Genomic DNA, 27,341 nt, shown 5'->3' with positions numbered 1-27,341 from the left:
CACACTTTTTGGGGGTTTTTATGCATGCCCATTAACCTGTTGATTACTGAATAAAACTGCAAACTCTATAAAAATAAAAAAAAACATGAAGATGGTGTGACGTACAGGCATAGTGTATAGACTAAACTTCCTACAACATAAAATCGTATCGTTATTTTTTTGTGTGTGAAGCAACTGAGTGCAGTGTTGCTACTTTTAATTTACAAATTTGACACAATTTTTATGTTATTTCGTAACAGAGGGTAATGTAACTTGATGTTTCCTATTAGAAAATGACTTATCTAATAATTTTAAGTCATGTAATGCTTTGTCGTGTTATGCTACGTTCTGTTATGCTGTTACGTTATGTTATCTAATAAGATGGTTTGGGTGACAGAGTGTGTTGATATATGAGAGAAAGAGGAGCAGTCATCCAGTTGGCAATTCAGTATAAGCTCTCTTTTGTGCACTATTCTTTTTCTATTATTTATTCAGAATAAAATTTAGAACTAAAAATTGCACATTTAATAAATACTCTGTAAAAATCATATGTATGTATATTATAGTTATATGCAAATGTTTGGCACCCCGTATAAAAATGTATGTTACAGTGAATCTCAAAGTTAACTGAAGCTGACCGGACCTCTAGGTTGTACAAAGTTAAAACGTGTTTTATCTTTCAGTAGATTGTACTGAATGAGTACTTTTTATTTGCATTTATTTCTGATTCAAAATAATGAACTAAGATGAACACGTTACATGCAAGTTTTGGCACCCTTTCAGTTTGTGCTTAGATAACCCCCTATAGGCTATATTTTAATTTTTACAACGCATTTTTTCAATCCAACAGCAGGCTACATAGGCTGTTGTTGAGATTTTTTTTTAAAGTCTGAAATGGGTTTGTATAGACAGACAACAATTTCTTAGTTGCATCAAACAAACTATATAAATCACAATGCCAATAGGTAGGCTACCGTATGTGTTGTAAATGAATGGATGAACACATTTGCAAAAACGTTTCTGGAAATAAGTCTGTGCATAGGAATAGGCTAATTCTGTTTTTGACACAAGATATATGATATTTGTTCCAGAAAATGCTGGAAAATCTTTTAATCAGAACCAAGACGAGTGATTGTTTTTAAGGCTCGTGGATTGAGTCCATGAAATATTTCTTTAATGTTGCACTTGAATTCATCATAGATACAAATGTACACAAAGTGAACAGTTGCGTAGTTTTAATTTCAATAAAACAACCCGTTTTAAGGAGTTCAGCACAGCAACAAATAATTTATAGTTATGATATACATCTGCTGCCCATTTAAGAGCAGAAGGGCAATTATTCATGGTAGTTGGGTACTATGGTAAAACAGAACGAACATTTCTGACACATACCGAAGGCTACTTTTATGTTGTAAAATGAGAGACATTCAGTGTCGTCGGTCCAATGCGCTCTTCTCGTCGCTAGAACTCTCTCGGGTTAGAGACGATGTGCTTTGACTGAGAAGGAATAGGGACTCTGTTCAGGCGTTGAGACAGTTCTGTGAGTCGAGAGAGAGGAACACGTCCGCTTTACACTGAAACACGCTCGTGCCGTCCTGGACGAGTTCGCAGCTGTGCAGGTTTGGCGAGATGTCTTTGACGCACACTGCCTGCAGAAGAACAAAAATGATCGAAAAACAATCATTAGTTATGATGTTTTTGTAACAAAAATTACAGCTCTTACATTTGAACAGGAATTAAATGGGTTTATCGTAATCTCAAATTACTTCATTTGGAATACATCATGTAACCCTTCAGACGTTTCAATATGTGAAAGTGTTCTGTTTACAGGTCAATGGATAGCCTACCGTAGTAGGTAAACAGGCTGTTGATCGTGTTCGAATAAACTAATCTCTTTTCGATCTTATGCAGTGTTAAGAATGCACATGTCTTTTACGATATAGCAAATGCTCGTCCAGTATGCGTATATTATAACTTCTATGATTGAGACCGTGCGCCCTCTGCACGATAAATGCATTTCTTGTTGCTGTTCTTTACGCGCGCTTCAGTTAGCAGTTGACTTCGGTCCACTGTCCTACAGTTTCAGAAAACGACATTTCATTTAATATAAACCCAATGTGTACAACTATAGGCCTACTGTCAGCTCATATTTACTGTTACTTTTAAGATGTCCAAAGCGGTAATTAATATGTTCCTTGGATGCATAACCTATACAAACGCTGATACATTTTCTACTCCAAAGAGTAACCAACCAATTGTAAGTGTAAAAACTCTACTTACCAGGTTTTTCAGGAATGGGTTCTTTCGGTCGCCCAATTCGGAAACCGCATTGTTTTCTGAAGATTCTCCGCTTTCAAGCACGGACTCGGACTCGGACCTCCTGACGTAAGGTGATCTCCGCATTCCTGAAAGCAAACCCGAAGCTCTGCCCACTGAATAGTAGCTTGGGCCAGTGGCTTGCTTGTACCATGCTTCCGTGGGGTTACACAAAACGAACACCGACATAGCTATGGACACTAAGGCGAATTTGACATGAATCTTCTCGATGGCGAGCATTGTTGCTTTGAGGTCGGAGTTCTCTGTGCTTTCAAAATCTGAACAGCTAACTCTACACTCAGTGTTTCAAAATGTCGCTGCTTATATAGGGACCTCATAATCGCAATCGCATTCGTCAACTTCATCAGAGTTGGTGATTCATATGCCCTAGGGAAAATTCAAATGTGATTGATCGGTTTACGCGATATGCCAGTTGGGGAGGGTAATGGCGAAAGGTGATGTGATAATGCAAATTCTAACACTCTTTTTTACTTTATTATTGCTATTTTTATTCATAGTCTTAAACGCGCATCTCTCAAATGTCAGACAATGGTTTACTCACGTTTAAAACGGCTAGTCGGGTATAACCAGGACACATCGCCTAATCCGCAACGCAATAGAACTTCCAAAATTACTGGATCCAAACTTCAGCCAGCAATAGCATCGGGAATAAGGAGAATTTATGGCAAAAACAAATACTGTTTTTTGTTCGATTTTATTAAAAAGACCAACTTTAAACATCATTGGAATATAAACAGTGTATATTTAAATCGTCTCCCCGACTTCACATTGAAATTAAATATCACCTGAAAGACGATTATCATTTTAAAACCAACATCGCGTGGACCTCGTGTGACATGGAAACTCCACGGGGACATATTTAATTCTCATATGATAAGAATTCTCTCTCCTTTTTGTGTTTCAAAACTTGTCAATTTAATATTTGTGTATTGCCTAGAATTTCTAAACGAAAAACGAACACGGTTACCTCCTGCGGCAGAACACTTAGTGATTATTAATTTCCCTCGCGCATTTGTGTCAGTCTCAAGGTACTTTTGTGTCAAAGCTCGACGCCGTTTCAATATTGATCTACTGAATGCGTAATATATTTCACCAAGGGCAAGCTGCACATCCAAATATTACCTGTTCCTGCAGGCACATGTTACAAAAGGTCAGTCTAAACAATTAAAATGAGCCATTTAGCTGCTTGAATTATTCATGTTCTTCAGTTAATTTGTTAATACAGTGAGCTCCATAATGTTTGGATGAAGACGAATATACAAAGAATATTTTTTCTTGATTTAGTTCTGTACTCCACAATTTTAGATTTGTAAAAAAAAAAAAAATTACATATGGTTAAAGTGCACACTCTCAGCTTTTATTTAAAGGCATTTTATTCACTGGTTTTACTATATAGAAAAGGTGCTAAGTATTTACTCTGGTGATGCTCTGCCAGGCCTGTGCTGTAGCCATCCTTTGCTCCTACTTGTTTCAGGTCTAGTTGCCTTAAGTTTTTTCTTCAGCATATGAAACACATGTTCAGTTGGATTCAGATTGGCTGATTGACTTGACACAGTCACAAATTTTCCCGTTTTTTGGCCCCGTGTTGCTTTAGCAGTATGTCTAGGAGAATTGTCTTGAAGCACCATCTAATGAGTTTGGTGGCCCTTGATTGAACTTGAGCAGATAAGATGCTTCTGTACACTTCAAAATTCATTCTGATGCTGCAATGAACAGTTACATCATCAGTGACGACATGTGAGCCACTACCATTGATGCCTAAACCATAACACCCCCGCCACTATGTTTCACAGATGAGGAGGGGGGCTGCTTTGCATCTTGGGAACTTCCTTTTGGCCTCCACACTTTACTCTTGCCATCAGCCTGATACAAGAGAATATTGGTCTCATCTATCCACAAGACCTTTTTACAGAACTTTGAAGGTTCTTTTAGGTACTTCTTAGAAAATTGTAACCTGGCCATCCTGTTTTCATGGATAACTTGTGGTTTGCATCTTGCATAGTAGCATCTCTAATTCTGTTTGTGAAGTCTTTTGCAGACAGTTGGCAATGACATATCCATCCCAGCCTCCTGAAGAGTGTTTCTGATCTGTCAGACAGGTGTTTGGGTTTTTTTTCTTCCCATTATGGTGAGAATCCTTTGCTCATCAACTGTAGAGGTCTTTCTTAGCCTTAGATTACTGAGCTCACCAGTGCTCTCTTTCTTCTTAATCATATTTCAAACAGTTAATTTTGGTAAGGATAAGTTTTGACCTATCTATCTATGACAGTTTTTTTTCTTATTTCTCAGCCTCATAATGGCTTCTTTGACTTTAATTGGCACAACTCTGGTCCTTGTGTTGACAAATACCAATAACAGATTCCAAAGGCAATCAAAACCCTAGAATAAAGACTAGATACTGAAAACTTTTATTTTCTTGCACTAAGGATGCAATTGAACACACCTGACTAATCAAAATCACCTGTGAAGCCATTTGTCCCAAACATGGTGCACCAAAATGGGGGCTATGTATCAAAATTGCTGTAATTTCTAAATGGTGAAACCAAAATGTATAAAAATACCCTTTAATAAAAGTTTGCTGAATTGCACATTTTAAATTTTGGAGTTGACCCAAATCAAGAAACAACTGATGTATTTATTTATTTATTGCATTTTATCAATTCAAGTAAAATAGCATATTTAATGGAAGCTTTGGGGAACAAGGTGGTCGTGGTGAAGGTTGTCATGAGAATGAATCACAGAAAATTGTATGAATTTTGTGGATGTCTTTGGTTTGTTATTGGTGCACATAGACATATAATGAAACATATGGCATATGTAGTAGGTAAACAAAGCAACAATACAAATGTGTCTAAGATAATCTAAATGCATGATGAAGCAGTTCTTGAAACTAAATGAGAAATATTGACATGTAGGCAATATTTCTTATGTAGTAGGTAAACAAAGCAACAATACAAATGTGTCTAAGATAATCTCAATGCATGATGAAGCAGTTCTTGAAACTAAATGAGAAATATTGACATGTAGGCATTTGACCATCAAATGAAATTAACCAATCAGACGTGAGTTGTAGGCCTGTGATTGAATGTAAAACAGGTCATCACATTTAGTAACATAATCTTAATTTTTTTTAGCTTACCCTATATGATGTTGATTGTGATATTGTTTTTATGCTTCTTGCAGATTTATTTCCTGTTTTCCTCTGTTCCTAACTGACATACAGACTTTGCCTCATTAACTTGCGTTGATTCAAATTGACTTTTTAAAAATCAATTTCTTGGTTCTATTGCAGTGTCCTTCTTTAAGCGTTTCTTCTCTAAAGAAAAGCATTTTGAAGTGAAAAGTTTTAAAAACGCCTAGAGCAGCTCACAGGATAACTGAGGTCGTATGCCTGCGTGAAGTTAACCTTTCAACACAATGCAGATGGGATAGCCTACCTTACAATTTTCCATGAACATTTTACCATAGAGGTAAAGCACTTCACTTGGAGTGAACTTCAAGCATCCGTCAGTGTTTTGGCACTGCACACGTAGGAATGCGAATAAGTCTAGCTGTTTTTCTGCCGTACAGCACCACCGTGTGGTGGGTATGTTTCATCACAAATGGACGGCTTGTGTACGGGAGTGCTTTCTAGCTCTTGCAACAAAACTTCAGTTGATAACCGAAAGTATCAGTACAGAAGGCGTCACCACACAAATAACGTGACGATGAACGTAATAATGGAAGCAATGTGGAGCGCGGGCCAGTTCAAAAAGAAATATCCACGCAGAAGGCGTTATCAAGCAAATGACGTTACAATGAATGTACACAGCCCTGTGTTTATATATATATATATATATATATTTAAATTTTTTTATGTAGCCTATAAACCAATGTTCAATACACTATTTAATTTAAACTTAATGTGCTAACTTAATGTTTCTTTATTACAAGTTATTGCATCCATATACAAGGGGTGAGTGGCGTTAAATATGTGCGTGCGCGCGCGCGCGCGTATGTGGGTGTGTGCGTGTGTGTTTATTCATTTATATACTGTATGTATTTGTCAGGTTGGCGGCACTCCGGTTGCCAAACCGGTAAATACCCTTGACAACCAGTTTTTCCGGTTTATCAAAATGCTCGGTTTCCCACCAGGATGACAACCGAAAGAGACAGGTGGATTTCCAGCTGTTCTACAACCTCCAGAGCTTTCTCCGGCGAAAATAAGAATACTTTTTCATAAAGGCTTGCAAGACGATACCAAAGGCTTTGACACTGCGTAGATAAAATCAATGAGTGTCAACTTCAGCGTTTTTTTAAACTTCCAATTGACAGAACGAGCTTTTGATTTCGGATTTGGATAAAATGGTAAGCTACCATTTGTTTTTTAAAGTTTAGTCATAGATTAACTTTAGGTGTCCTTTAATAGTCTATATTTTTTCAGTTTCGTTTGGGTTATATATAAATTCATATATAAGCATATAGGCTATTATTCAGAATGTAATATAATCATTTTAGCTATCATATAGCCTATGATATTTAACAATTCAGTCTGGAGGTGAATCGACTGCGTGTCATAGCCTAATGTTGGTTCTGATGTGTAGTGTATGTATACATATTTATGCACGTCATGTACGTGACCTTTAGACTTCAGTCTGCGTGAAAAACGAAAACTCCCATTCCTCGGCTTGACTTTGAATAGTTACCAGTTAAATGGGAATAGAATTGCTTACCGCTGAAGCGCTTTGAAAGAGCGAGCTTGTCCTCTTAAAACACAAAAGAAACTTCATTTCTTTATTCTCGTCCGAGTTTATCCGCCGACATTTTTCTCTTTGTCGATGAAATGCATATTACTTCCTTATATTCCATTTGCGTCTGTGGGTAGGCTAAGTCCGGCACGCGAGGCAGGATAGAGCTTCAGGTAGAGGACCCCTGGCTGGACAGGTACCAGGTAATGGAGAGCTGCTCCAATGCTAGACTCAAGGCTCGTCTGCCAGTCTTGGGGTGGCTGCCCAGGTACAGACTGACCTGGCTCCAGATGGACCTGATCGCTGGGGCAACAGTGGGTCTGACCACAGTGCCCATGGCCTTGGCGTACGCTGAAGTAGCTGGCCTACCTGTGCAGGTGAGTGTGTGACCACCCTATATGGAATTTTATGCAGCATGTTGCCTAGTGACTGCTGGTTTTCAGTGTGTTTCTACACTAGTGATTCTTTTAAGTTGTAACAAATATGTTGATAAATGATTCACACGCTTAGTTCGTACGTCCTGAATGGCTGTTGATTTTAAAAAGAAGTAAAAAATGGCAGCGGACAGTGTGGCCCTCCAGGATCAGAGTCCGACATCCCAGCCTGAGAAGATTAAATATGATCACTTCTTTAAAATGCAGAAATGTTTTCTGCACTGAAAATATTTGTGCACTGAAGTGTTTTACAGAACTGTGTTTGAGAGGTGAACACTGCAGATTTGATTAAGTGTGGCACAGCTGATGTATGTTTAAGGCACTTACTCTTTGAAAAGCTTTAATAAAAACATACATTGTATGATAATTAAAAATGTGTGACATCCTAGGAAATGGTACATTTCTATCATTATAAATAAGAAAAAGTGACTCAAAACACAATTTGCCGACAGATTAGTATGAATGTACTGTTTGGCTGAATTTGGCCTTGACAAAACAATGATTTGCAGTTTGATACCAATCATAATACGTCCCTATCTGTATGAAGAAACGCTAATGACACAGTGATTATTTACAAACAACTAGCTTCCACCTGCACTTTCTCATTCTGTTGAAGTTTAACACTCTTTAATACCCGGACATTTTAACTTATATACAAGGATATATCGTTTGTCATGTGATTCAGTTCATTTCTCTGACAAAGGCATGGTTTACAGTTATAATTTGTTTAACAAACCGTTAAACATGTTTGTAAAGCAAACACGTGAGTTAAACAAACTTACTGGTATTAGCTGATTAAGCGAAGTTAACGGCTGATATGAAGGACAGATATGATGATGTAATATACATGCGCCAGGAAGGCAACGTGTTTTATTGCGCTGCTTTATTACGTGAAAATGTCATTAGTAACCTAAACACAGTCATCCAAAACACCTTTATTTGTAATTTGTATTGAATTTAATTTATCATATTTACCAGCCAAACTGACAAGGACAGGTATACAGAGAATCAGTTGCTCTCTAAACTCATGCTCTCTGCTTAATAATAAAATAAGCAACTTGTACACCTGTGGTCATCTGGTTCCTCTACGAATGTGGAATTTGTTTTGATTGTTCTCTTACTTCTCGATGGGGTGCATTCAGTAACAGTGTTTTAATAGGATGAGCCACCTGACAGCACCCACTTCTCTCTCTCTCCCCCCCCCCCAACCTCCTCCATAGTATGGCCTGTACTCGGCGTTCATGGGGGGGTTTGTGTACTGCATCTTCGGAACGGCGAAGGATTTGGCTCTTGGCCCGACGGGCATCATGTCCCTCCTCTGTGCCTCTCACGTGCACCACGATCCCATCTACGCCGTGCTCCTGACCTTCCTGTGTGGGGTCATCCAGGTGGCTATTGCCCTTCTGAAGCTGGGTGAGTCATTTGTGACTGGGCCAGCACTTTGTGCTTTATGCTTGAAAAGTGCTATGCTAATAAATCCACCCATCCATCCATTATCTATACTCGCTTATCCTGGGCAGGGTTATACTAATAAAGTTATTATCATTTTATCACAGTTGAAAAAAGGCGAAATGATGAAGTGTGAAAAACTTCATTTGACTGTTTTTTTTTGGCCATGACGTTCAGAGGCAAGATGCTAGCTCACGTTAGCACGGTAACATTTTCTCCATTTGCTCTATTTTCATTTGTAGCAATGATCTTACCCTATCTTAGTCCTACAAAGTGGTGAATTATATCACTAGTGTTCCTGCTGCTGCTCCCAGGCTCTGAGCTCTGTCTCCATGCCCTTCTCTGCAGGCTTCCTGCTGGATCTCATATCCCACCCGGTGATTAGGGGCTTCACCTGCGCTGCTGCCTTCACCATCAGCGTTGGGCAACTGAAGGTGAGACCGGCGGCATTTCTCTGGGGGTCAAATGTCAAAGGCCAAGGCAGGCAGTGAGTCCTCTTTAGAAATATGAAATTTTACATCCTGAAAAGTTGCCATATAGCTAAACTTTACTATGAGGCTGCTGATGATCATGATGATACTTATGTCACTGCTAATGATGATGATGATTATTATTATTCTTAAGACCTGAAGAGTTGTGCAGAATTGGAATATGTAGATATGCTGCTACAGAACTGTTTCACAGACCCATCCTGTTAAGTTTACTAATGGCGGGTCTACCAAATAAAAGCCACCCATCAGTGTCCATTTCACATTTATTATTATTATTCACATTTCTCTTTTTTCTGTAGAACATTCTGGGTCTTCAGGATATTCCTCACCAGTTCGTCCTGCAGCTCTACGACAGCCTTCGCAGGATACCTGAATCCAGGTGAGCTTCATTTTGCCTTTGATATTCCCCCTTTCCTCCTTGTGTGCCTTGTATGGACACAGTACAAAGGGGGAAGAGGAGCAGCTTCAGAAAGGAAGAGCAGGGTGAACTTAACAGGCTCATTCCAGTCACTTATTTTCACTCCTCGCATTCTTTCCTCACGTCCTTTCCTCGCTTCTCGGCTCCACCCAGCAGAGGACGCAAGGAAAGGATGCGAAAATGGAGGAATCGAGGAAACGTGTATTAGGCAAATGGAATGTCCTTTCAGGCCACGTCAATTACAGATGTACCAGACGGGGAGAGGTGGAGCCACAGGTCGATCATTTATGCATCACACGTTCCGAAAAAAGTACTTATGCAAAGGATGCACTAATGTTTCCATGATGAAGCATCCTCTGGGAGCCTCCTCACTCCTTGCTCCACCAAGGAGCATTTAGTGGATTGGAATGTCCTTAAAGATGGTGGACCTCGATCAATTTCCGGGTCAAGCGAGGACCGAGGAGGCGAGGATGGATAAAATAAGCGATTGGAGCCCATTATCTGAGGTCTGTCTCTCCCCCTCGTTCACTCTGTCAGGTTGGGGGATGTGACCTTGGGCCTGCTCTGCCTCAGCTTGCTGACGATGCTGATGAGGATGAAGAATTACGGGCAAGGTGCAGGGGACCTGACCACCCAGAGTCACGCCCGCATCTTGCTGCGAGGCCTTGCCACAGGTACACAGGTTCCTCTCTCCACTCACTTGATTGGCTGTCCTTTATAAAGTTGGCTGCCAATCACACTCCATACATTCCACGTAGGAGTTTCTTGTCTAAGGAGACTTAACAGTTGGAGGTTTTATAAATAGAAACAGCAAAACAACATTTAGGGAATGTGGGGAATTTAGGGAATTTGTTTGATTACCAGCTATTAACCAATTAATTATTCGGAGTTCAAATGTATACCTGCATACCGTGTGCTTGTCTGCTTAGTAGTATGTACTGCCAAGCATACTGGAGAATATAGTGTATACCAGTATACAGTATACAAGTATGTGGTTTGGACAAAACCAGTTAGATCAGGAACACACAATTATATAATCACCTTTCTGTGAACTTTGACCTGTATGCTGACTGTAATGATTACAGTTGCCTTTAGCCAAACCAACAAATGTATTTAACATAGTAACAAAATGACTAGAGCTAGAGATAGTAAAAGATACAGTGATACACCAAGTTGCACACCTCAAGACCTCCAAAATCTCCAGAAAAAAGCATTCTTATAGCATGCTTGACTGCATTTGCGCAGGTTCTTGTAGCATGCTGCGTAAACTTGACTGCATTCGCACATGTTCTTGCAGCACGCTGTGTAACCCTAACTGCATCTGCGCATGTGTTGTTGTAGCGCGCTGTGTAACCCTGACTGCATCTGCGCATGTGTTGTTGCAGCGCGCTGTGTAACCCTGACTGCATCTGCGCATGTGTTGTTGTAGTGCGCTGTGTAACCCTGACTGCATCTGCGCATGTGTTGTTGTAGCGCGCTGTGTAACCCTGACTGCATCTGCGCATGTGTTGTTGTAGCGCGCTGTGTAACCCTGACTGCATCTGCGCATGTGTTGTTGTAGCGCGCTGTGTAACCCTGACTGCATCTGCGCATGTGTTGTTGTAGCGCGCTGTGTAACCCTGACTGCATCTGCGCATGTGTTGTTGTAGCGCGCTGTGCCCTCGTAGTGATTGGCGCCACTGCCGTGGCATATGCGTGCGAGGAATCCGGGAATGGAATGTTCACCATTATGGGTTCGACCTCCCAGGGCCTCCCCCCGCTCAGAGCTCCGTCCTTCTCCGAGATCACATCCGACGGAGAGGTGATCACCTTCAGTGAGATCGCACAGGTGCGCACACACCACTTTTCACGCCCCTACTGTACATAACTGCTGTTCAGATAAATGTGGAGACCCTGAAGCAGCACAATGTAACGCACAATATTACATTGTAAACAGGCGCTTTCATTTCAACCAAATTTAGCTTGCCGCTGCTATACTGACATAGCTGCCTGGTTTTCTAAGCTTTGTGCTAATCTGTCTGCTCTTGTCTCTTTCTCTCCCTCTGAAAGGATCTGGGAGGAGGACTGGTTGTCATCCCTTTCATGGGATTACTGGAGAGCATCGCAATAGCCAAGGCCTTCGGTAAGCCTTATCATCAGGCCGATGAATAACAGCTAAGATTCAAAATAAATAAATAAATAAATAAAAGAGATTGCTGTTTGTAATTTCCCTTGCCGAAACATCACCTCTGTAGCTCCATGAATATAGACACCCATTTTCTTTTCCTCTTTAACTATCCAGCCAGCCAGAACAACTACCAAATCGACACCAACCAGGAGGTCTTTGCAATCGGTCAGTACTAAGCAGGTACACTGTGCTGATTGGCCGTGTATCGTCTGGTTCGGCCCTTGGCCCCTCCCCTGCTGCATGAGTCCACTTCCCAGGCACGTCTCCTGTCTGTTCGGGCCCTCTGGTGGTGGAGTGAGCTTACCGCTCTGGTGGGGAGAACGGAAACCTTGCCCACCTTCCGATGCGGACCGAAGGCCCCACCTCTACAGACTGCGCCATGGCCACCCCGACCCTCTTTAGCCACCATGTTTCTTTCAGACCTCCTTTTTCGATAACAATGTTACAGGCATAGCCGCAGAAAGATAGGTGAGCCAGTGAGTGATATTTACTTTGCAATGCTAATCACCACAGGCCTCACCAACATCCTGGGGTCCTTCGTCTCTGCGTATCCCGTCACTGGGAGCTTTGGAAGGTACGGAATCCTCAGGTTTCACCTGTATACTTGTGCGCTGTCATTATACGCAAAAACATATTCTTCTTCATCTTGCATGCATCTGCATGGAATGAAGATGTAAAACGGACTGTGCTCGTAATGCGTTCTACTATATGATTGTTTTACAACTGCAATTGTTTATAATTAAGATGCCGGACAACAACAACAAATATGTATGACTGTGTCTTGGCAGGAGCGCCGTGAACTCGCAAACTGGGGTGTGCACACCACTAGGGGGCGTGGTGACAGGTGAGTCAGCGCTTTTCAACAGCAATTTTCAACCATTAACCCCATAATACATTTTTATGGCTTCAAAAATACGTCAGCCATGTATCTAATCTGAAGACTTGCACTGGGCACCCCCCCCCCCCCTTCTCCGCAGGCCTGATCGTGCTGCTCTCTCTGGTCTTCCTCATGCCACTCTTTTGCTACGTCCCTAAGGCCGCTCTAGCTGCGGTCATCATCTCCTCTGTGGCTCCCATGGCTGACCTCCGAGGGTACCAGGAGATCTGGGAGGTTGGAGGTGAGTGTGCCCAACAAGCCAGCTATGTGAGGTATTATATTGCATACTTGCTGTTACTACGGTATGTCAGCTCTCCCCTATGGATCTCAGGTTGTGACAGGCTGAAACCCAGCCCCAGCATTGTGCTGGCTGTGTGGTACTTGGATTTGTTGACTTGCGTCCTGTTTTGGAAATGGAACCATGCCCGCCGACTTGTGACAAAAGAGATAGAGTGATATCAAAGTAAAAGAGTGAACAAGTTAACTGATTTTTCATCTCAGTGTCACCTCTCACACTCCCCCCCCACCCATCCCTGACTGTCCATAGGAGTGGACCTGGTGTCTTTCCTGGTGACCTTCCTGGCGAGCTTCTGGGAGATGCAGTATGGCATTGTCGGAGGTGTAGCTGTTTCCGGAGCAATCCATCTGTTCAGTTTTACAAGGAAAAAGCTCTCTGTGAACTCCAGCATACACCACTCATGACTCACCCTGGAGAAACTTGAACAATGTATCAGCAGGCCACCTCCTCACCTGGATTATTTTGCCCTCAGTAGTCCTGTCAATTTTGAACTTCCTTGATGATATTTAACCATATATTTAATAAAATGTAATGTTTCCTCAAAAACTGATGCACATGAAGTTACAGGAAGAGAAATAATGTGTCTGGGGAAGATTGCGTTGAGATGTTCTCGTAAACTTTCACCATCTCAACCAAACATGGTGCATCAGCGACCTCCGGTGGTGGATGCGAGAACCGCGCAGCTCTACTGGTGGAATATTGGGTGAAATCAAGGGTGGAGGAAGGCAGGGGAACTCCAGAGGACAAGTCGTGCTTGTCTGCACTCTCCCAAATTGAGAAAGGAAGTTGCAATGATGAGATGGACCTATGTGTGCAACTGGACATTTCAAGTTTGGAGAGGATAAAAAATTGAGAATGAAAAAAAAACTGCAAGCAGAAACACTCTAAAGTAGGCCAAGCCATAGAGTGGTTCTATATAGTGGTGACCACTCCCTTGAGTGGATGCAATTTTATATAGAACCTTTTTATCATATAATGTGAAAGTGCTTTAAAGTGAAGAAGGGAAGCTTACCTCAGCCACCAATGTGTAGCACCCACCCTAGGTGATCCATGGTAGCCAAATGCACAAGACTTCTCACTACACCTCAGCACAGGCAGAGAGGAGGGCAAGATTAGGCAATTAAATAAAGGGGCCATCTATTATTGGAAAATTGAGATAATGTGTGTGTGTGTGTGTGTGTGTATGTGTAAATATACACCATATGACCTAAAGTATGTGGACACCCCTTGGTCTGGGGCTGTTGTTCGTGGTTTGGAATCACATTCTACTCCAGACAACTCCATATTAATCCCCATAATTCTGGATGAGATGTTGGATGTCAGGTGTCCACATACAATACTTTTAGCCATATAGTGTATTTGTTGCTCAGGTCCCCTTTGCAAAAGAAATTTTGATCTCAATGGGGGTTTTTCCTGGTTAAATAAAGGTTAAATAAATAAAAAAATCCAAGACAGGATAGTACTTTTCACCCAGAGCTGTTATTGCTTGTCAACATATGTGCATACTGTTCCATAAACTGTTCATGGTGTTTATTCAATGGCAGTGGTCTGTCATTAAACTGGTGTTCTTGGTTCCTGTCATTCACGGAGTCTTCCTGGATGATGTTCCTCCTAACATGTGTGATGGCAAAATCCAGAAAGCTATTTAGCCTATCCATAGCGTGAATTCTCCCTATTGATAAATACTGTCTGTTCTCTAACGAGTTGTGTAACTGTCACTTCTACAACGGTTCACAACATAGGAACTGCTGAGAAGAACCTTTCTAAATACTCGATATTGAAAAGCAATGTGGTGAGCCTGGCATCGCCGTAGGAGGATCAAATCAAATTGTGTGTGCTGAGTCACAGTGACAGTCAATATTATTGTGGGAATTTGGACATCCATTCGTCGTGACCATCGGGAAATTCCCAGGAACTTAAACCATATGCCCTAAACGTACCCCAATTTAACTTTTGCAGACCTAGTATTTCACCTGTTTCAAGGGTAGCAGGGATGGGAATCTGGACATCCATTCGTCGTGACCATCGGGAAATTCCCAGGAACTTAAACCTTATGCCCTAAACGTACCCCAATTTAACTTTTGCAGACCTAGTATTTCACCTGTTTCAAGGGTAGCAGGGGTGTCAACTAGATTGAGTTTCTTCAGTTTTGATTTGCGCATATAGGCTACTTACTCTTTTAGGGAAATGGAAGTTTTTGAATGTAAACCAAATATAAATCAATTTTATAAATAAAAATTGAATTTAGAATGTTTTGCGTTCTTTTCCGGGTTAGAATATTCAATTTATAATAGATTTAACAGTTAAGGACAGTGTGCCGTCGGGAATCCCCTGCAAGCTGGTCGACCTTTGCTTGAAAAGTCGACCAGGGAAACTCCCGGGAGTGGGCAAATGGCGATTAGAAAGAGAAAACAACGTGATCGAATTGTTGACGCCCATTCTCTTTGGAATAGAAACTTCTGCCTCTTCTAGCTGCGACCCGTGTAAACGGAGATGACAGGCAGCCCTACAATTTTGCCACAAATATCATTTTTGTGAACGAAAAGGGAGATCTGGATATTTTGTAAGGTACAGGCAATTTTGCCAAATGTTTATTTCACTGGGGATTTCAGACTTGCAATCGCTAACTTGTGTTTACCTGGGATGTTTAGCTAAGGATTACTGCAATAATAGCTGATTCTGTCATTGCACGACCTCTCACTGACATAGTAGCTGCTCAGTTTAGATCACCAACCCAACGCTTATCACTGGCAGCGAATCTTATTGAGACAAAGCGTAACTATAAGCTTATAGCAGCAATCATAACATCTGCCGTCGTAATGTAATGAACACTACCCTACTTCCCATCTTCATGCATGTCTTAATTTGTTTTCAATACGAGGCCTCAATGTCTGCTTGCAGTTTAGTTTTCTAACTACAGTGCGTTTGCCTGCAAATTTCTTAGAGTTTGTTAACTACTTACTTTAGCCGATGTCTGATTAATTTGCTAATTTGACATGCAAGCCAATACCATCGCGCAGTTTGGAAATATTTTAATTCAGATGATATTCAGATAACTACATACCTAGCTAGATATCTGAAGAGCATCACAGCTAGCTGAACATTAGTTTGCAATGTTGTCAAACCAGTGTCTCTGTTTAAGATCAACTAAAGCTTGTTTATCATGCCTGATGTACATTTTATATTAGCGGTTCAAAGCAGGAAGTACTGCTCTAAAAGAACCTTTTCTTGGCGTCATGCGTTGGTGAGTGCTTTGCCGCGATTGGGTATTTTTTCAGCAGCCATTGTTCTATTGGCTATTACGTCACATCCCTGAAAGTGATCTGTAGAAGACATTGGCGCTGGCGCTTAACTCTAGAAGGGAAGTATATGGATGGACTTTGCTTACTTTCAGCTTGTCAATAGGCGTGACAGCAACTGCATGAATCGATCAACACCTGATTTTGCATTGCATGGTATTGGTTATCACTAACTACCTTGCTACAGTATTATAAAAAAAGATAGGCGACTGTTCTGTAAGTACTCCCGCTGTCTATGTTATGTCGAAGCTCACCTGCAGTTGTAGCTAGGCTACTGGCTGTACTTCACATTGCTAGTTTCAGGAGTATTCTGACGGCGTTATACATTTATACAACGCTGTAACGTGCTATAGTTGCATAAAGTATGTGTGAAATGCGCTCCTTTCTTACTTTATTTTGTCATGGGAATTCTCTCATGAAACGACATGTAATAGGTTTGGAAATTAGTTTATACTTGTATTGGCTTGCTAGTAACAATTATCTAGTGTCGCTGCTTGGTCTAGCTAGCAATTTCGTTTTTAGCTAGTTCTTGTCAGATTTCAGTCGCAACCCACCGCTTTGGCAGAAATGAAACTGAAAGTTAACTTCGTGACTCCGTACGGGCGAAGTCGCTTTCTTGGAAATCGCAGTACCTGCTTTCTTTCAGCATCAGAAACTGCTATTGGTGGTGACTCTACGAGATGAAATGTCCAGAATGTCAGCACGCTTCGGCGGAGAAAAATGCCAAATTCTGTAGCCAATGCGGCTTCAGGTTCGTCCAGCTCTCAGGTAAGTGACGTGATGGTCTTCGTGTTAACATTTACGATATGTAAAATGTGTATACAGTAGACACAAGGCTTGAATACAAGTAATCAGTAATAGAAATGAGCTAGTTTCTAAAGTGAAATTACGCTTAATTAAGCCTCGTAAGGCAAAATGAGTTTGTAGAGTTGGCAAAATTGCTCTGTGCTCCCAGTTAATAAAATTCTCTTTCCTGCACTAATTACGGTTACCAAGAATATTATTTTAAAACCATAGTTCACTTTGTTGTGGTAATATTATTTCAATTTTAGTGTTTGTTTTTAAGTGGCCCAAACCGTATTTATGTGTAATAAAGGATGTTTCAATTACAGACGCTTCTGTCTTGCAGTGGCATCATTCAGTCTAAATAAAAAAAAACACACAAAGTCACTCCACAGCTTGTACAGCGATGCCATTCCTCCACTACAACTGAAACAATATTTTTTAAAACCCAGAAAGCAAACTGTCCCTTTAAGCCACAATAAATATTACTGAAATGTTTTTGGTATGTTTTTAAAGTATGGATCATGCTATTTGGGAAAAGTGACTGCGATAAAAAAGTTAGTTGGACTCAGCAGGGAAAGGGGATAGAGATGATAAAGTGATTGACAGGTGTTGACTAGATCTACTGACTGCAGGCCAGCCTCAACAGAAACCCTCTGTTCCTGTGGAGGAGCAGAGGATGGCATCGATGGTCACCGAGACAACAAATGCATCGGCAAAGCAACCCAATGAGGAGACCAAGGGAAACCCAAAGAAAAAGGTTCTGGATTTAAATGCACAGTATATTGATTTTCAGCTTTAATTTATTATGTATCATTTAAATCATGGATTTTTAACAGGGCGTCTGCAGACAGCTGGGTGTCCTTGGAAAGTACTGTAGGGGATCCCTAGCCAGACCTGATATGCATTGATTATATATACGAGGGGTGTCAAACTGAATCCCAAGGGGGCTACAATGTCTGTAGATTTTTGTGGTTTCCTTTCAAACAGCTGCTAATTAGGTCATGAGAAAAAGGTGTGTGAATTCCTTAGCCGATCGACTTAAATGCACCACTGGTGTTGTGAACACCTGGAAAATCCACGAACACTGCGGCCCTCCAGGACTGGACGTTGACAGCTGTGATATATATGTTTGGGAAAATATTTTAAACTTAAAATTTTTTTAAAATTATTTTAAAAAATGTAACCCTTTTCACCTCATGATTGGGGTCCCCTGGATGTCTTTGAGCCTGGGTCGGGGGCCCTGGATCAGAAAATGACTGTCAAATGCAACCTGATGTGTGCGACTGTTTCATTCTCACTTGTACAATTCTTGCTTTGCAGAAAAAGAAGAAGAAAAAGAAAAAGTCAACCAAAGAGAACAAAGGCCCTGCGCCTTCCAAGTCTGATCAAATGACCTCTGACCTCTCTGACATGTCGCTTATTGACATGAAGGGAATAAAGGAGCAGGGAAGGGAGGCGTCCGACAGCGAGAGTTCGATTAGTGACATGGATGAGACGCTTGATTCACTGCAGGACCAGGGTAATACCCTGGAGGAGCCCTGTACCGGCTGCCCATTGGATGAGACTGCCGCCCGTCAGGCACACTGCCCTGCGCCAATAGGTCCTGCCACTCAGTCAGAGGGGGATCCCGCTACCCCCCCTGGAAATCTGACCTTGGGAGAAGTCCGGCAGCAGACCGTCAGTGAAGACAAAGAAGGCAAGAAGGAAGCCCTGAATGTGCAACGGGCCTGTGCCGACCAGAATACCGATGTGGACCAGAACACCAGTGTGGACCAGAATGCCAACATGACCAATCAAATCAAACAGAAAACACAGCAGGCCCAGCAGAGCCGAGACACTAAGCCAGACCCTGCGGGCGACCAGACCATGGTCTTTGGTCCGCAGATAAAGACACAGGTAATGCAGCAGCTTCTGAATCCAGAGGCGTTAAGTATAATGACGGAAGTAACGATGGGTTTGCCGTTATGGCACAGTATTGTACCTTACTGAACCTGTGTTTAGCAGTTGTCTATGACCATGAAATGCACTTTTGTACGTCGCTTTGGATAAAAGCGTCTGCCAAATAAATGTAATGTAATGTCTTCATTTTGAGTAATTTACCGGCACAGCAGTCAAATAAAAAAAAAATACCATCCAACTCCAGCATCTCTGGGTTCAAAACATCTGAAAAGTGACCCAATGAGGAGACCAAGGGAAACCCAATGAAACAGGTTCTGGATTTTAATACAGGCACCATATTGCGTTCTTGATTTTGAACTTGTAATTTATTTCTTACCAGTTAAATCCTTGGTTTTCCACAGGGGGTCTGTGGACCCCTGGGGGTCCTTATAAGTGCTGTAGGGGGTTCCTGGCAAGGTGTGCTATGCAGTGACCTTATATAGCCTGGCTACTAAAATCACGGCCCTCAAGATTTAAGAACTGCTGGTTTTCCACCCTCACTTTACCTGGGAGTCAGGTGTGAATACAGTCTGGCCAATCTGTAGCACTAATTGCTCAATTAATTACCTGGGGGGAAAGAAAACCTGGGGTGGATTTGGGTTTGAGGTCCGGATTAGAGTATCCATGATATATAGTTTTAGGAAAATATAATTTATTTTTATTTTTTTTTAAACGACACTTGCTTGAACTCATGATGGGGGTTCCCTGGATGTTTTTAACCCTCGTGGGGGTCCCTGGATCAGTACCATTTGAGAACCCAGGTTTTAAGGGAATGCACCGATGGAAGGGTGACATACTCCTATGCCTGTCAGAGGGAATCTGATTTGTGTGACTCTGTGTTTCATTAACACTTATACATTCTTGTTTTGCAGGAAAAAAAGAAGAAAAAGGAAAATGAGAACAAAGGCCCTAAATCTTTAGAGGTTGATCAAATGACCTCTGACCTCTCTGACATGTCACTGATTGACAGGAAGGGGAAAAAGGAGCAGGGAGGGGAGGCGTCTGATGGTGAGAGTTCGATTAGCGACATGTATGAGGCACCTGATTCATTGCAGGACCAGGGTAAAACCCCAGGTGAGCCCTGTACAGGCTGCCCATTGGACGAGACTGGTGCCTGTCAGGCACACCCCCCTGCGCCAATAGGTCCTGCCACTCAAGAGGCCTCCCCCGAGGAGAGCCAGCCTGCCTTTCAGCAGCCCACCAAACCAGAACAGCCCCCGTGCAACGAGGCTCTGACCGCCTCTCCTGCCCCCCCATCTCAGTCAGAGCGGGATCCCGCTAACCCCCCTGGAACTCAGTCCCCGGGAGGCGTCAGGCAGCGGACTGACAGCAAGAACAACAAAGGCAAGAATGATGCAGTGAACACGCGACGGGCCTGTGCCGACCAGAACACCAGTGTGGACCAGAACGCCAACGTGACCAGTCAAATCAAACAGAAAACACAGCAGGACCAGCAGAACCGAGACACTAAGCCAGGGCCTGCGAGCGACCAGACCATGGTCTTTGGTTCGCAGAAGAAGCCACAGGTAACGCAGCAGCTTCTGAATCCAGAGCTCCAATCCACATGTAGAGAATAATGACGAGGCTGTCGTTACAGCGCAGTCTACATTTTGAGTAATTTACCTGCACGACAGTCAAATGAAAAGGGCATCCAGCCCCTGCATCTCTGGGTGCTTTGATCTGAGGAATTCTCAGTTGCAAAACATTTCACTGGATCAGCATTATGTAAACCTTAGGTTCTCCGTAATACAATGTAATCATGTTTTGTATTGTTGGAAAGCTGATGTCATGTGGTACAAGTTGGTGTCTGTGGTGGTGGGGTGCTGACTAAAGGTCTTAATACCTATGGGTCAGCACCCAGCCGGGTGCGAAGGTTAACCCGGTGTGGTATGCTTACAGAGACAGCACAAGCAGGATCAATCATGTACTGTTTTGTCATGATTTGTCATGCCTCTTATCTTTGCATATATGAAGGGAAAAGTGTAATGGTTCAGGGAGACTCATGGTCTCCTATGCATCATATGCCCTTTAACTACACGCACACTTTTGCCTTGTTGTATATTTCCACTATTAACACACTGTACAATAAATTGCATTCACTTTAACCTGCCATTCCACTTTGACTCTTACCACTGCACACCTAGCAGTTTTAAGGTCTTAACATACGCATAGAACTCAGGATATCTGCATATTGTAGGTACTCGCCTGTACACTAGTGCCGTAGCAAGATACACAATTGTATCTATTCAGGCTACACATGCCAGAGGCACGTCTGCATCTACCAAGATAGATAGCAATCCGTATAGAGAGCCACACTACAGGCGGAAAGCAGTCTCCTCCTCCTATGCAAAACTGTTAGCACAGAGGAAAGGTTAAAACATTTTGGAGTCCGAAAAACATTATTTTGGAGTCTGTAAAACTATGTGCGTTCCTTCACCACTTCCGCTATTTAGTGTATATTTCAGTTTCTATTTAAAATACATTCACGAGCAAAGCACCTAATCTGAGGCACTTCAATAGGTGTCTAATATTGTAAATGGATAATTTTTTTAAAATAGTATGATTAAGTTCCACAAAATTAGGATCTCTGCTAATTGATTGAATGTGTAATTTGGGATGAAATCCCAGGTTTAATTCTGTGCCTTACCTCAGCAGTCCAAAGGACAGGCCTCGAGCCGGACGTCCAGCGGGACCGACCCAAAGGTGGAGCAGGAGCAGCTGCAAAAAAAGTCTTCCAGCTCCAAAGAAGACCCCTCCCAGGGAAAAGAGACTGATACTGACATGAAGGATGCCCCACCTCCCAAAAGGTAGTCCCCAACTTTTTACAAACATAACTACAAATAACATAATAATAATAATAATTATTATTATTATTATGAAGTGATGTATTTTTATTTTTCAGCCAACATTTGTTTCAGACATTTTTAGGATCTTCTAAAAATGAGCTTCTTCGGAGCTTCTTCCTTAAGCCTGAGGACCTTTTCATAGTGATTTTTGTCCCACTTGCTCTCTCTGTATCAGGTAATTTTTTAAAATGGTGACCGATTTTATTGTGGATTTATGTTCCAGAATACCTCCAGCCAATCAACAGATCCCGGCCAGTGACAGGCTCACCATCTACTTCCACGCTGTGTTGTCCAAGGACTTTAAGTTCAAACCGGACAATGACAGGATTTTTTTGCGGGCTGGAAACAGGATCGGCAACTGGGAAAAAAACGCTGTTGAACTAACAGTGTCTCGGTACTTTTTCTCTTTATATATAAAAGAATAGTGGCCATGACTTTCTTTCCCTGCACCATGTGTGTCTGTGTGTCTCTATGTACTATGTCACTAAATGTACTATGTTGGTTTGTTCTTGATGCCACGAAGACGAGTATCACCAAGAGAAATTTCTGTGCATTTTCAAACTTGGCAAATAAAGTGATTCTGATTCTGATTAATATTGAACGTGAAATCAGAACAAAGGTAAAGGTGATATTGTACAATTGGCCCACTGTGATACAAAATCAGGGTTGTTATTATGGTCATTTTTGCATCACTTTCTAGTCAACACTCTTTACTGTCTGTAGTTGGGACATGGCCTAGTGTTCAACAGGAAGTTATGTAAATGTGACCAGAGGTGCCCTAATGAATTTTTTTGTGGCAATCATGTATTAATTGATGTTGCTGAATAACCTTGTTCGCTGGTGATCAGTCCTCATTGTAACCGCAGTGCAGCGAATGGGATTTTGAATCTTGACACACAACTCACTATGCTGGCAGTATGTAAATCCATTTATCAGTTTATTTGGTGTCTCCTGATGGCAGTCTCTTAACAAGCAGTGTGACTTATCAGTGGCCTTACCTAAAAGATTAGGAGTGCCATGTGGTTCAATGTAGACATGGGGTATTAATAACTGACTGTTCCATATGTGTGTATTTCCAGGGATCTGGGAGACCATGGCTTTTTTGTAGAAGGAAAACTGATGACAACCAAAAATGAAGCAACTTCTGTTTCCATACCTTACAAATATGTTGTGTATAAACAGAAGAAAGAAAAGTATGAGTATGAATACATCTATAAAGTGGACGCGAAGAACACGACCAACAGATGTCTCTTTGTCAAGCCGCATTTGCTCAATGAGGAAGGTATAATTCTCATTTTTATATGAATGAATCTCCTCTTCAACATTAAATGTAAACAATCATGCATAAAATATGCACTGATAAACACGTACACATATGGCTTGTTGAGTTGTAGAATGAATTCATACCATTTTCTGTCCTGTAAATGTATAAGAATTAAAATATTTATTAATTTATTAATCTATTTATTTTTCAGGAGAATGGCACCAATATGATGACATAATTTGTGTAGAGCCCTCCAAAAATTTAATTTCAAGGGGTTTAGAATTTTTTTGGCCTGATCAAAAGAAAAAAATTATTCACGGTCGTGAAATCGCAGGAAGAATCATGCTCGAAACAATTTTTGACCTTCTTAGTACCTGGAGTGAAATTAACCTGAAGAGTTTCCTCACTCAGCTTAAGCAGTTCCACCAGATTTACGCAAACCCATTTGTGTATGAGGAAACCCACAAAAAGTGGTACTCCTTAGATTATGGTGAAAAAGAGGTAAGTAAACAAAGTGCTTTTCAAGTTCAAGAATTGAACTTCTAGTTATGAGTAATATGAAAAATATAATGGTAGAATCCATTTATATGTTGGCTTTCATTGCCTCAAAATGCATTACAATAATTGGTAGAAATGTGGTCACACCCCCCACAACAGTAGTAAGTGGTAGCCATTTTGTTCCACGTATCAACAGAGATGGAGCCAGCGAGAATCATTAAGGTAGTTGAATTGGGGATGTATATGAGTAGTATATGTTGGAGTGCAATACATTGCATTACATTTGTTTAGCAGATTATTATCCTGTATGACGTAAGGGTATAACATGCTTTCACCTGATTAATGTGAGCAACAGTGCCAGACCTGTTTAACACCTTTCCCAGCCCAGTGAGTATCGATGCAGCATGACTATAGCATTTGTGTAGCAGTTAACCAAAATGCAAGTTCGGAATACTTACAGAGTACATCCATTACAAGCCCTAATAATGGAAGCATAAAATCATTAAAATATAATTTAAAAAACCCATAAAAATACCGTAATTGAGTTATTTCGAAATGTGGGAGGGCAACGGGCTGGTGTTGCATTTGTATGAATAGTGCACATGGGGAAGTATGTGTACGACAATGGAATGTATGCCCACACTTTTATGAAAATTGTAGACCTAGCAATGTTTTGTATAGGCTGAGAATTGAAAAATAACTTTAGAAACAATAGAAATGTCTGCAGTTGGGAAGATTCTGTGTGACCGTCGTAGCATGATTCCGTACAGCAGTTTAGAAAAGGTGCAATGTGAGATCCCGTTTCTATTTCCTCCTTGAAGGTGAACCTCCTGCTAAAGCAGGTGGTGCTGGAGAGCGTGACTCCCCAGTTGGGTAAGGACAGCAGCGGGAGGAACATCTTCATCAAGGACCCATTGTATGCCGCCGTGATTGTGCTGTACATTTGGAGCACGTACAATATCAGGCTGGATAACGGAGAACTGTCCCGGCTCTGCGTTGAACTCTGCCTGCCAGAACTGCCCAAAGATGACTTCATCAGTTACTGGGCAGATTTTGTTGTATCGTTTTCACATATAAAGAAGTAGGTGCATTGCTTCTGGTTTTTTGTTTTGCATAGAAGTAGGTATAATGGGTTAATTCCTTTTTGATGTTTTTTTATTTTTTTTGCTGCAACCTGATGGTTGATTGGCAGATTTAGATCAATATTTTATTTTAAAAAGTGTTTTCCAAATTCTGTAATGTTGATTGATTTGATCATTGAGCGAAGCTAATTTAAATGTTGTTCACAGGAAAATATTCCCCAGTTTAAATGTGTAAAGGTGTGGTACAATAATAGCTACATTGTGCATGTGTGCAAGTTTACTTTGAGAAGTGAAATATGAGCAGTGAAAAATATTAAGAACTATAAGAACTCTTCTGATGGAATGTACCAATGTTTTTATAGTCTTCCCTATTATTGCATACTGTACTATTTCTGGTGTAAGAAACCATTGTGATGTGTTGTCATGGGGGGGAACCACTCAACCACTCACTAATGTGGGGGGCTTTGTCACCAGACTTCCTGAGATGGTGCTGGCGCTTGTTGGTCAGGTAAATACGGAGGGCATGCCACACTGGATCCTGGCCGTTCCTCTGCTTCACTTTCTGAGGGGGTCGTCCGTGCCCTTTGAACCTGTCTTGCGCACCATCAGCACAAAATATGAACTGTCCTGGGCAGGGCTTGAGGGATTGAAATTCGGCAGTACTGCATACAAGTCCAGCCAAGATAGGAGGTACGCTCTCTTTCTTACATTATCATACATTATGCATAGTGTCCTGGTTCAGGCTTTGACAGGTAAAGAATGATTAATTTACGCACACGTCAAGAGTTTGTCTTTTTCTTCTCAGGGCCATAATAAATATGATTAGAACCCACAAGCACCTGCTTGAGGCGGACGCGCTGCTGGCTCGATCGTGGATGTTGCTGATGACTCTGGAGGAATTGGTTGATTGCTGCTGTATTGCCCAGATTGGCTTGCTGGACATCCTCCAAGCCTTTTATCTGAAGGCCCCAGCAGAGGTGTCTTACTCCAGTTGCACTGTAAGGACCACCATTCTCTACTCATTGGTTTACTTGTCTGGTGCATTGACCCTGAAAAATTAGAGCCTATCTAAATTAAGTGCACCAGAGTATTCTTGTTTGGTATCCATTAGTCTGAGGTGCTATCTCATTTTGGCTACTTTCTTTTTTTAGTGTAGTATTATGCAGCTCTGGTCCTGGAGATGGTTTGAGCTTTTGTTCCATCCAAACCCCTGAATACTGAATTTGACTGAATCCATACGCTTAATGCAGGGGACCGTGTGTTGCAGGTTCTTAGTGTTTCACAAGATGAATATCCACACAAAGAATATTCTGACCCAAAGACTTGTGCTTATGATGCAACATGTCGTACTTTGACAGTAATCTGTGTTTTATTTTGGTCCCACAGCATGTGTCTGATGTACTTGCACATATTCAGAAATCCCTTGTAGAACAACAATACAGGTAACTTTTTAATGAACTCTATAAAACATTTTTCTGTTACAAAACAAATGTACCAGTAAATGCATCAGTTAAAAAAAAGTTTCAGGAAATGGAAGCTACATTTCCCCCCTGTTTTGGGGCCTTTATGTATATTTACAGTTCCATACTGTTTTTGTCAGTGACACCTGAAAGGCATTCTCTTGTAACGGTCAACTCTTTAACTGTATTTACAATGGCCTTAACTGCAGTTTGCAAAGTGAGGACTATGGAAGAGCTTGCCTGACGACAGCAATAGAACTATTGGACAAAATCTGCAGAGGAGTCAAATCTTCAGGTTACACGCAGAACTTTACCGAGATCCCTGTGGCGTGTGTGAACATGGTTGCCTTGGTTTTAGAATTTTTTCTGTCCTGCCAACCTCAGGTATGTAAAAAAAAAAAAAAAGAAGCGCGCACACACACACAGTCCCAAATAAATGTACAAATACGACTATAAAGCAAAACTTGTGAAAAAGGGTAAACATAAAAAATGAACAAATAATAAATTGATTACATTTCCAATTTCTCATTTGCTTTATAGGCAAAAACCCATTTTTTAAAAACACATTCCGATTCTTCATTTGGCTGCTGCTTCTGCTCCGAGTGACATCACTAACCAGACTGTGGCTGCACATTTCAGGAGTCGACGGATGTCGGCGGAGCCAAGATGAAAGCGAAGGACAGAGAGCTGCTCGGAGGGGCCATGAACATCATGAGGAGATGGGTCAGTCAAACCTTCCGGAACAGGCTGACCACCGGTTACGTGCAGATCAGCCTCACGTCCGAAATCGAGGTGAGGGCAAATAGGAAGGGCACCGATTCTTTGACTAATGATGGGGCCGCAGATGTGGCAGTGTGGAATCGTGGTTTAGGAACTGGGGTGTTGCCATTCTACCCTCTAATTTGAACCTTAATCGTGTGTTGCTGTCAAGAGCACAAACATTTACCTGATTTGAATTTTTATTACTTGTGATGTTTCCTTTGAGAGTATT

General features: G+C 41.5%; 3 protein-coding genes across 9 annotated transcripts in view; 2 read left to right on the top strand and 1 right to left on the bottom strand.

Moving 5' to 3' along the window:
- Positions 1-705: 705 nt before the first annotated feature.
- LOC135243521 (neuropeptide B-like) lies at positions 706-2,851 on the bottom strand. The gene is made up of 2 exons (XM_064315414.1): positions 2,260-2,851; positions 706-1,628 (listed from the first exon to the last, which is right to left on the bottom strand). Exons 1-2 carry the CDS (start codon positions 2,533-2,535, stop codon positions 1,500-1,502), a joined length of 405 nt encoding a protein of 134 aa, XP_064171484.1. The 5' UTR covers positions 2,536-2,851; the 3' UTR covers positions 706-1,499.
- Positions 2,852-3,032: 181 nt separating this feature from the next.
- LOC135243520 (sodium-independent sulfate anion transporter-like) lies at positions 3,033-14,639 on the top strand. Its single transcript, XM_064315413.1, has 13 exons — positions 3,033-6,663; positions 7,181-7,420; positions 8,698-8,890; positions 9,275-9,360; positions 9,717-9,796; positions 10,373-10,509; positions 11,485-11,663; positions 11,885-11,957; positions 12,117-12,167; positions 12,516-12,576; positions 12,791-12,846; positions 12,980-13,120; positions 13,427-14,639. The coding sequence occupies exons 1-13, from the start codon at positions 6,661-6,663 to the stop codon at positions 13,579-13,581; spliced, it is 1,455 nt and encodes a 484-aa protein (XP_064171483.1). The 5' UTR covers positions 3,033-6,660; the 3' UTR covers positions 13,582-14,639.
- A 990-nt stretch (positions 14,640-15,629) lies between these two features.
- Positions 15,630-27,341, top strand: part of LOC135243519 (E3 ubiquitin-protein ligase rnf213-alpha-like) — a 47,719-nt gene continuing 36,007 nt past the window's right edge. The window contains exons 1-15 of one of the 7 annotated variants that reach the window (XM_064315406.1): positions 15,630-15,745; positions 17,123-17,244; positions 17,895-18,019; positions 18,583-19,158; positions 20,073-20,726; positions 21,853-22,007; positions 22,270-22,440; positions 23,126-23,328; positions 23,522-23,811; positions 24,630-24,889; positions 25,365-25,580; positions 25,696-25,888; positions 26,277-26,332; positions 26,560-26,734; positions 26,990-27,142. In XM_064315406.1, coding sequence (XP_064171476.1) covers positions 17,157-17,244; positions 17,895-18,019; positions 18,583-19,158; positions 20,073-20,726; positions 21,853-22,007; positions 22,270-22,440; positions 23,126-23,328; positions 23,522-23,811; positions 24,630-24,889; positions 25,365-25,580; positions 25,696-25,888; positions 26,277-26,332; positions 26,560-26,734; positions 26,990-27,142 — 3,315 coding nt within the window. In that variant the 5' untranslated portion in view covers positions 15,630-15,745; positions 17,123-17,156. Of the gene's footprint in view, positions 15,746-16,548; positions 16,693-17,122; positions 17,245-17,894; positions 18,020-18,582; positions 19,159-20,072; positions 20,727-21,852; positions 22,008-22,269; positions 22,441-23,125; positions 23,329-23,521; positions 23,812-24,629; positions 24,890-25,364; positions 25,581-25,695; positions 25,889-26,276; positions 26,333-26,559; positions 26,735-26,989; positions 27,143-27,341 lie in introns of those variants that run through there. The other 6 variants (XM_064315407.1, XM_064315405.1, XM_064315410.1 and 3 more) reach the window with 6 other exon arrangements.

The sequence above is a fragment of the Anguilla rostrata genome, chromosome 17 (assembly GCF_018555375.3).
Source record: "Anguilla rostrata isolate EN2019 chromosome 17, ASM1855537v3, whole genome shotgun sequence".
Classification (NCBI taxonomy): Eukaryota; Metazoa; Chordata; class Actinopteri; order Anguilliformes; family Anguillidae; genus Anguilla; species Anguilla rostrata.
The sequence above is the reverse complement of the archived record's forward strand: the minus strand, read 5'-3'. Positions and strand labels throughout refer to the sequence as shown.